General features: G+C 32.2%; 1 protein-coding gene and 1 long non-coding RNA gene across 2 annotated transcripts; one reads left to right on the top strand and one right to left on the bottom strand.

Annotated features, from left to right (window-relative positions):
• The first annotated feature begins 4035 nt into the window (after window positions 1–4035).
• On the top strand, window positions 4036–5691 carry LOC111395947. The gene is made up of 3 exons (XR_002702890.1): window positions 4036–4336; window positions 5164–5449; window positions 5580–5691. It is a non-coding gene; the product is annotated as an uncharacterized LOC111395947 (long non-coding RNA).
• Window positions 5692–8601: 2910 nt separating this feature from the next.
• LOC111395946 (S-type anion channel SLAH1-like) lies at window positions 8602–10313 on the bottom strand. The gene is made up of 2 exons (XM_023022181.1): window positions 9416–10313; window positions 8602–9052 (listed from the first exon to the last, which is right to left on the bottom strand). Exons 1-2 carry the CDS (start codon window positions 10256–10258, stop codon window positions 8780–8782), a joined length of 1116 nt encoding a protein of 371 aa, XP_022877949.1. The 5' UTR covers window positions 10259–10313; the 3' UTR covers window positions 8602–8779.
• Window positions 10314–10964: the final 651 nt, after the last annotated feature.

Below are 10964 nucleotides of genomic sequence, written 5' to 3'. Positions count from 1 at the left end.
TTAATGTTTACAGGTTCTATGTTGTTTAGATGCAATAGCTTTCCCTTACATGTGAAAAAGAGATTAAAAAAATAAAAAAAGTGAAGAAACATAATTGATTTTGCTTAACTGGACTGTAATAATTATGTAATAACAGATCTTTATACAGTCAAGTTTTCCGTTTAATTTATAAGATAGAAGAAGCCGGAAGGACTACCAAAACTAGTGATTGCAACACCTCGCCCCGCGCCCCACTCCACCTTAGACGGGGCGGGGTCGGGGCAACTTTTTGCCTCATTTGTTGTCCCGTTTAATTTTTTTTATTTTTTATTTTTTTACACATTTTGAAAATTTCGAATTATGTTATTATTAGACAATAAAATATAAATTCAAAATGAGTTTTTAACGGGTGAATTGTTTATAAATAAAATTATTTTTAGTTTTATTTTTCTTCACGGGGCAAGTTCGGGGCGCCTTGCCTTGCCGCACCCCGCCCCACCAACCCGTTCGGAGCGGGGTAAATTGCCATTCCTAACCAAAACATAATCCTAAATCTATTGAGTATAGTAAAACATTTCTGATTAAAAAATTAAGGATTCTTGCATTAAAAAAAAATAAAAAAATAAAAGAGATTTTTTTTTTTTTTTTTTTTGGGGGGGTCGATGGAATACAATAATTAATGCTTTATTTTTGTTCCTTATTATTCTGGTCTAATACGATTATTGCAAAACATGTTGTAATAATAATAGTAATACAATTTATCAACTTTCTTGATTATTGTCCACCTCAATGACAATAAATTTACCTTAATAATATCCACCTAATGAAGTATGGTGTGTCCAAAAAAAAAAAAAAAAAAAAAAAAAATTCAACTTGCAAATAGTGACTGTCGTGTTCAACTCTCAACTTGCAAATACGGAGGAATGAACAAAAATTCAAACCAGAGGTTGAAAAATATGTATGATATAATAGACCACACTTGACGTACTCTTTCCCAAAACACAATGCAAACAGTTGCAACAAAGTCAATTCAACAAACTTCGTTAAAACTAGAGGTAGCAAATATTCATATCATAGGTAACATGAATTAATTAAAACAAAATAAACAAAAAATAGAAAATCTAGATATAGAATAAAGAATACAAAATTCACATAGTAATTTTTTTTTCACTACAGTAAAATCTCGATAAATGAATGTTCAATAAATTAATAATCTCACTTAAATAATAAAAATTCTTCAATCACGACTTGAGACCAGTATAATAAATCAATAATCCCACTAAATGCATAAGATTATAATTTTTTTGAAATCCTTGAAGGCCCAACGAGTATATAAAATAATAATTGCTTTCATAAAAGTTTGGTAATGCAAACTTTTAATTAGACTATTTATTTCAATTCGTCTATTTTCCCAAATATGCATTTAAAGTCTTTTACTTTTTCTTTGCACTAAACTAAATTCAATTTCATCCCTAATTTTTTGCAATACACATACTACATTTAGCATTTTTTATTTTTTTCATTTCGTACAAAGTAATTAGTTAAGGTTGCAGTTGCTTGAAATGCCTTTTTTGAAAAAATAGTTGGTAAAATACAACTATTATTTGGATCATGATCACCATTGATAGATGTATTAAGTGCCCCTTGAATAATATCTTCATTAGTAAAAGATTCCATCACCGCATCATTTTGACTAGGAGAGGTGCTCGACATTCATCACATTTCTATATATAGCGTAGACGAGAAATAGTTTCACACAATCCATTGATTCCTTCAAAGGAGATCTTGTAGGTAAGTCTGATTGCTTAAAAAACTCTATTTAGGATAAAAAAAGACGCCGTTTCCTCGATTACATTTGGTTCAAAATTAATATCTTTATCTAATCAAATCTTGTAGTGCCGAAAATAATATGCAATAAAAAATAATAATAATTCTCTCATTGTCCTTCTTGCATCCTTCCAATTGTTTTGTAGCAAGTGAATGATCTGTTTCTAAACAATAAAATAACCATGTTTCATCCATCTGATCGATATTAATCCATTGAACTTGGTCTAATTATATGCTCGTATTTCTGTTAAAGCATCTTCGATGTTCTCCATGGCAATTGAAGTATTTTTACCAAATCTTCCGTAACACTTAATTCCGTGTCTTGATCTGAACCTTTCTAGCCAAGCATTTAAGAAAATAAATTCTGAATTGCTTTCGCCATACATTTTGAGCAATAACTCTTTTTGCTTTCTTCTGTATCATTTCTCCAGTCATATTTACTTTCTCTTGACATTAGAGAAACCACTCGTACATTAACTTTCCTAACTGGGGATATTTTGCTCATTTGTGTTTCTTAACATTGCTATTTTTCATTTCATCCAACAAATATTCTATTGACCGCTTGAAAGTAGTAGATATTGTTGATAGGCTAATGAAGATATGGAAGTTTTTTCTAACTCACTGTTGCAAATCTTTTTTAATTAGAATAGGGATATTCATTTCTATATTCACATAATGTTCTTCTCATCTCATCAATCAATGTATATTTTTTGACTCCTTCCAAATGAGATGACATGGTCGAAAAATGTATGAAATTTGAAATGATTGAGGGGGTCTAAGTTCAAACTAACGACAATAAAAATTATGTTCCATTTGTATATGAAATAACTTGAACGATTAATCTCTCAATGTAGAGAATCGGGCCAAATAATAAAGATGGGAATTATATGAGTAATATGAAAATAATGGATCACAAATATAACAAGATTTATGTGAAAACCCAAATTCGTAAAAAACACCAGCATAGGCAGAGAATTCACTATAATCAATAATAAGGAATTACAAAAAATCTCTTTAAACCAATAAGATATTGGACAATTGGTCAAATCCAATATATGTTGTACACCACAAATTTCCAACCAAAGAATCCTTAACATATTAGGAGAAATAATACATTAAAAGTTTAATATAATGTGAAGTCTCAATACAATGGATAAAACCAATAATGGAGAATTTGGGACGAAATAGGAATCAATTTCACCTTAGACTCCATCAAGACATCTTCAAGTCTACAACCAACCCCAACACTCCTCCAACAATATTTCCAATCAAATACTCAACAAGATTTAAGGTCACAATCCAATTCTAATAAACTCTACCTCGACACGAATTCCACTGCAAAGTAGATTATTTAATTTATCTAAAAAATCACAAATTTTAATTGTTTCGTTAAGGCTGAGTTAATTTGAACTTAAACTAGTACAATCTCCGTGAGTACGATACTTGGATTTAAAATTCATTTTATTATTTGTTAAAGAATCGTGTACTTGCAGTATTTTGATTGAACAATAACTTCGTGAAAACTAGGTTTCAAAATTTTGAACCTGGGGTGAAGGAAACCTATGTTGTTCAGATGATTTTGGTCATCGGGCTCCTATACTCTTAGGTTTATTAGAGGTAGATATAGAGTTGGTCCTACTCAAGATTTTGCTACACTCAAGTCTTTAGGTTTCAAGTTTTGATCCTTAGGCTAAATCGAGACAGGTACAAACTTATTTTTAGAAGAGGAAATAGTTTCAAAATTTCTTTTATTAAAGTCTACACCTCCTCTATTCCCAGCTGATTTGTTAAGACCTATCATGTTATCAATCCTCTTAGATCTGTTAGAGAAAGATCAAAGTTTGATATTTGATTTTTCAAGATCACTCGTAACGGTCTCAGCCTTAACTTCTAAGGACTCTTTCTCAACCCACAACTCATCCAGGCCTCTGGTAGATTCTTCAAGTTCGATTATAAGTCTCTCCTTTTCTAATTTAAGTTTATTTAGTTTCTTAAAGACTGATTTAATAACTTAATCACTACAACAAAAGTAGTTTTTTACGGCGTACATGAAGTGTTTGATTACGGCGTTCGATAAATGTGTGCAGTAATAAATCAATTACTTAATGTACTTACGGCATTCATTTATGGTACCCCGTAAATATTTAGTAATTATGGCGTAATGTTCGAGTGTGTCATAAATGGTTCATTTTCAACTGGGTGCATTTTGTATGCTGTAATAGTCCGAGCCCAAAGCAAAAGAAAATTAAAACCTACTGGCCTAAAAGCCGACAACAAACCCATATTTTGTAAGGCAAACCCTTTCCCATTCCTTCAATTCACCCAACCGACGATTCCAATCACATAGTTTGAAGGAAGAACGGATTGAAGAAGCAAAAAAAAAAATTGTTTTTTTCTTGTAGGAAGAACGGAGTTGTAAGAAGAATCCCAAAGACTCTGAAAATGGGCTTGTCCTTTCGTCTACTGAGGAAAACTTTTCACTTTCTGGAAAAACTACTTTGATGATCAAGAATATACCTAATCAATTAAGGTACAGTATATATTTTCTTAATTTTATGAACTTTGCTATGTGTTTGGATTATTTATTTATTTTTATTTTTATTTTTTTTTGCACAAATAAAGCACTATTCAAGTGTTTGATAATTTGTGTAATTCGTGTAATTTCTGTGATTAGTGTTTCGGTGATAATTTGTGTAAAATATATAATTTGTGTTGATAATTTCTGTGATTAGTGTTTGATGATATTTGTGGGCATTTTTATCAATTCGATCCATTACTCTTTACCTTTATCAATTTAATATAGACCGATTTTTCCAACATTAAGTTTATACTGCAATGTAAATACATTTTTTGATACAGCATAAATATTCTAGTATTGAATTTGCAACAAGTTCATTAACACTGTCATTCATGGAGGAATTGGAAGAAAAATTGGTTGGTGAATGTAGCCAGGTTTTGTGGGGACTTTTTGGCTGTGGGGTTGTTGGGATAAGGGGTGGGTATAATCTGGGGCTCAATGGAGGCTTTCATGGACTAAGGGTGAAGGTCATGGACTTCACCTCCATGCTTTTGTATCTGTAGGAGTTTTATTGTAAATCATAATGGAAAATCACATTTCATCTGTGGGTTCGGTAGACCTTTAAAGTGGAGAAGATTTAGTTTTCCAGATTCTTCATTCAATACTTGGTCAAACCCAATACTGGTTTAGATAATCAATTAACTCCTAACAAAATTTAGACAATAAGAAAGACCTTAAATTCTTGATCAAAAGAGACAAAACTGCTCATATTAAATTCAGTACGATGGATGATATTTCACTAGAGTGTTAATGATTTCAACATTTCTTTGTTTGATCAGGTTTCTGTTGAAAATCTCTAGATACATGAGGACGCAAAGAAGTTCTCATATCAAACTGGAGTAAAGGTTGTAGTTGCCTATGGTGGGGCTTCAATTTACTGGCAGGTTCTGGTTTTTTACAACTGAAACTGAAATTATTATGTTGTTTTGACATTGGCTGTTAATTTATCTTGACATCATTTGGCTAAATTCTAATCAATGTATTTGTTGATTGTAATGTTAGAATGGTTTAAGTAGATTGTTAGATTGTAAGGTGACATGATGGCTCCATTGGCTTCTTGTTGAGGTAGATGCCATGTATCAATGATTTTTATATTTCTTGTAATGATAATTTGTCATTCTAAGATACTATAAGTAACTTCTTTTTTTTCTTTTTTTCTTTTATTATTATTATTTTTTTTTGGTGACAATTTCAGTTTTTGTGGCTAAATAGTGAGGATAGTAATATCATTATCTTTGGAATGGAGTTTCCGTCCTTGCCTATTTGATTTTCTTCTATAATGGAAGTTTTTGTCTCTGGTTTCTTGAGTGCCTTAAGTAAGTGAACACATGTTTAATTTGTAAGCCAAAATGCATTTTCGTTATATGCAGTTTTCGTCTTTCTCTGTTGGTAAAATTAACTGATCATTGCTTGGGAAGGATGTGGTTTAAGGAAATCTATCATTATCATTATATTATGTCTTTTTCTTAGCGATGTTCAAGAAGCAAGTTTATCGTTCCTGTTTTAGTGAAGTTGTGTGTACAATTTGTAGTTTAGATTTAATTTTTACTATGTTGTTTTTTCGCACTATTTTGAATAAATTTTTGACAAAATGAGTGAAAATACATCTAAGTATATCACTTATTTTTTGTGATGTGCAAGGAGTTGATTAATTTTGGGATAGCTAAAATTTTGATCAGAGAAACAAATTTCTTGATATATGGAACAATTGTTTTGTAATAGTTTAACTAGTTATTTTAGAATAGTAGTCTAATTTTGGCATATTGTATTGTAATAGTTTACGTATTGAAATGAGATTATGTTCTTTAATTATTTGGGTTTGGTGATCAAATAAATAATTATTTAAAAAAAAAAAATTAGATGGACATTTACGGCATGCATTAAAGTACGCCGTAAAAAATATCATCCTTTTAACGGCGTGTGGATGCATGCCATACAAATGTTAGTATTTGGGGCGTGCTTTTTGATTTTTTAAGCAAACTGTGTTGTAGTTTATGTAACTCGACACTCTTCTTATACAACTGGTCATAAGCATCATGAATATCCATTTCATCCTTAGATCGTTCATCAAAATGTGAATGACTCATTTAGACAAAAATTGGGTCACAAATCGCAATTAAGATCCAATACCACTTGCAAGATAAACATTTAGACTCAAACATATGAAATTAACACAATGACAAGCAACAAGTCTTTTATTGTCTCTAGATGATTATTAAGTATAATCAATATTAAACTCTAAATTTAAACAATCACAAACATTCAGATCAAAATAGTAAAGTAAATAACACCATATATTCTCAAGATAAAAAAACCTTCGGACAAACTTGCAAATAAAATTCATTAGAAAAGTTAATTTACAATTGATCCAGACACTGCTAAACTTTAATTGACTCTGATCATCTAACTTGTAAATCACCAAAGAACTCTTTGAGTGTGCGAACTGCACTTTCCAGCAACTCTAGGCTACTTTTTCCTTCACGTGGATCACCAAGAACGAACTCGTTTAGGAGTGCTGGAACACTAAGCATCTCTTCTCCAACTTCGAAACTCTAAAGGCTTATAGATAGAGGTAAGGATTTTTGGTGTTTGATATTTAGATCTTGTATTTTGATATTTTGATTGAACAAGAGAATTATGCAATTGTTGTATGATCCTTGTAAGATGTTCTATTGAACGTATAATGGCTTAATCAATGGCACAAGATGGTTTCGGACTAATTATGGCTTTGGTATATATAATATGAAGTGCTTGAAGTTATTTGGGATTGTAAAAAGGCTAAAAATAACGATGTAGGGTTTTTGCACGTAACACAGCTGGTCAAGCGAGACTAGCGCCTAGCTAGCATTTAATTTTCTATTTTGGGCACTCGAACGCCTAGAGGGTGGCCAGCGAGCTTTCTCTAAGCAGTCGCCAGTATTTTTATTTATCTTTCCTTTCCCGATATTGGATTGAGGTGACTCATAGTGAATTGGAAAATTAATTCAAATGGATATAATTCTTTTAGAAATAGTATGCTTCCAATTCGAATGTTTGCTATGTAAAAAAAATGCGTCGCAACTTGTGACTGAGAATTTGAACTATGACTTGTGTGTGGCATTTTGACACTCTCTTGACTTCTAATTGCATTCCATTAATCATTTGTGATCTTCTTAGGCATCTTTGAGCTCTTTGATTTCTTCAAGACTTATACTACTAAGCCATTGACCTTTTAACTTTAATTACAACTCCATTATTTTAATTTTGTCTAAGGAATAACCAATTACAAATAGAAACCTAGCGGTTAAGAGATTTTTTTATAAATATTGCAAAGCTGATATGGATAATTGGAAATACAGATCGGGATTGAGACTCTAATTATATACGCACGCATGTAGTGCGGGTGATAACATTGCACACTGGAAAGCAGTACCTTTTGGAACAATTAAGTTAACTACTGATTAAATTAATTTTAATTATTGGATTTGTTGGCTAACTTTAACCCTGATGTTGAGTTTAACAACATTGCTTCATCCCGTAATATCGTTAAAAAGTAAAATGTTTTGTACCAACTGCTCTTTTCCTAATTGTGGTAAATTCTGCATGTCTTACAATTGTTAAGTTTGCGTTTGGCAAACTTTAAATTTTAGTTTAAGCTTTACTTACACATTTCATTACTGTATAGCTACAGTCCTAATCCACTATAAGTTGGTAAAGTAAGTGAATTATTTTTTAAATTAAGCTAAACTGGTTGAAAATGGGTGATAGAAGCCATGACATTCTCTTACGTGCGTGAAACTTGCGTGAATAAAAAATAAAAATAAAAAAGGTGGGCCTGACTCTGTGAGTGTTTGGTCAAGCTGTCAAAACCTTTGTGTCAATTTAGCATCATTGTAGTTTTTAAAATGAGCATATCCAGTCAAAACCAACTACTTTGGAAGTGAATAGTGATATGACTACAATATTGAGGGTGAACTACTATTTTGCTCATACGTGTTTCTCATTTCATTTTTAGTTAATGTTGCTCTCGGCATTAGGGTTTAATCCCAATAATTTTCCATACTTAAAATGACATTCTAAGCATTGATAAGCAATTTTTCATTACAGTGAGGAGCTAGCTACATCGGGTTATTCCAATATTTTCCCATACGAGTTTTCTATTGCATATCTACATGATTGATTTTAGAGACGATTCAAAATTTTCTTAAACAGAACACTTACCATGATTTATTATCGGAACATACACAGTGACCTGTTTTATCGCTATAAAACTCGTACCATGCAAAAGTTTAGCCAAATATTTATGCATTATGTTACTCATCTTAACTTTTTAATAGATAGATGGTAGGGTCCAATAGTACACAATTTGTCATATTTCAATATTTTCCACATCCTCGGCGGGTAGATTCACCTGCTCTAGGATTTATAGGTATTGCCCGCAAAACCCAGATAAGGATCGCTTTCGCGCAAAAGCTTATCGGTGTTGATGACAGTAATGACCAAAATTACAAGGAAAACCAAAACTGAGAGGGCTGAAATGATGAGCAGTAGTGTGGGTGCTACAACGCCTTTAACCTGTTGTGCATATTCTGCTGAGGCAAGTGCGAGGAATGTCAAGGGAAATGAGTATGCCCACCATGCTACATTGAACCTCTTCATCGATTTCTTGAAAATTCTTGGCCGACATATCTGATAATTACAAGGAAAAACACAAGGATTAACTCAAAATCAATTTAGGCATCACATTGTCCTACTTTTAGAAAATAGTTTGTCCATGTCATGTTGCACTTCCAATTTTCATAATGTGCAACCTATGATCTGCTAAAGAAACAAACTAAGACTGTTTGATAAGGCTTTTACTCCATCTTTTTTTTTATATAGAAAAGATTCTTGAGAAAAGCTATCTTGGATCAGCTTCTTGTAAGAGCTGTTTTAACACGATAAAGTACTTTTAGAAAACTATCAAAAGAGACCCTAAAGTAGCTTCTCAATCTCATAAGCAGCTATTGACTTTTCAAAAGGCCAGCAAAAGGGACAAGTCTTAATTCTTACCAATGATGAGAAGAGGAATAGCGAGAGAAAAAACAGCATTTTGCATGGCATGTCAAAACTGCCAGAAATGGAGCTCCAAGCCAAGCTCCCGATGCTTGGTGCAGCAACAAACAAAAAGAAGACTGGCCGGAGCATTGCGGGAAAACGATTAGCACCCGATAATCGCTGATAAAGCGTGATAAACACCACCAAATAATGAGCCAAACCGAGTGTAAATATGCAAACAGCACTCTCTTTCCATCCCATTCTTGCTGCAGTCCATGCACCTACCAAATTCCCTATAACTGATAACTGGCTTGTAGGATTTGCCACCATCGACAGAAACCGTTTTTCTGTTGTAAACCACTGCCCATAAATCTTGAGATCAAGTACGACTACAGGAACAACAAAAACCCACCACAGAATATGATAGGAAACAGCATTTGCAGTCACAAATGGAACTGTTTGGAGCAAAATAAGCCATGAAATCCATGGAGTGAAAAGATAGTTGACACCAACATGGTGCAAGAACTCTGCTTTCACAAGATTGAAGTAAAAAATGCACCTCAAAATGTAGAGAACAGAGAGAAGAGTGAGAATGCACAGGGCAAGCCACCAGAGTAGAAGAAAAGCCATTGAAGGGAAGGTATGAATATGTAGAATGACATGAATAGCTTGTGTTTCGTATACATGTTCACTTAGGGTTTTCCATAGCAAAACTTGACCCCCAAAAGATAGAGTTATTCTGAAATAGCCTGCATGGAGCCTGGTTAAAATGGACGGTGGTGATTTCTTGGCTATATCACCATTTCCTTGTGGATTGTTTGAAGAGTCAATAACTATCTTAATCGATGAATCCTCCATCGAATATTATACTTTACTTATATATTTATATGTATATCTTTCTGGTTTGATTATGAGAGAGATTACAATTGCATATAGATAAATTAGTGCTTGCGGAACTTATATAGGGATCTTGAGAGAGAAAGTAGAGTGAGAAATACAGTGCAGACATCAGGAAGTTCGGTTTGAAATGATCTTTTGAGCTTGGAACTCATTATATCATCTCACACTTATAAGATTACTCAAATTTTGTTTTGATTCTCGAGAAAAAAAAAATTTAGATGTTTATAAGGCCACTAATGTATTATTCTTAGCATATTTTTGGATATAATTTATAAATTCACATTTATAATTAGCATACATAGTTGTCTATACTTTTCGTGTGATCCGCTACGGTTCCTCTTACTATTTCTATTTATAAATCATTAATAAATTTGTAAAATGGAGGCTTAATTGTTATTCTTGCTAGAATTCATAAATAGCGTCACTTGATCAGTGAAAACCTAATTCCATTTGTGGTTGCTTTAATTTTCGATTCTTTTAATTTTAATTTCAAATTTCTTTGTAACTTTGTTGAGTTCTTCTTTTTTAACCTTATAATTCTTGATCTCAAATAATTTATTACATAAATAAACATGTATACACCATAGAAATTACGAACACAGGTTAATTTCAATTAAATATAAAACAAACAGTTGTATATATTATTAAACATCTAGGTTCAAAG

The sequence above is a fragment of the Olea europaea genome, chromosome 6 (assembly GCF_002742605.1).
Source record: "Olea europaea var. sylvestris chromosome 6, O_europaea_v1, whole genome shotgun sequence".
NCBI lineage: Eukaryota > Viridiplantae > Streptophyta > Magnoliopsida > Lamiales > Oleaceae > Olea > Olea europaea.
This window is presented reverse-complemented; position numbering and strand designations above follow the sequence as displayed.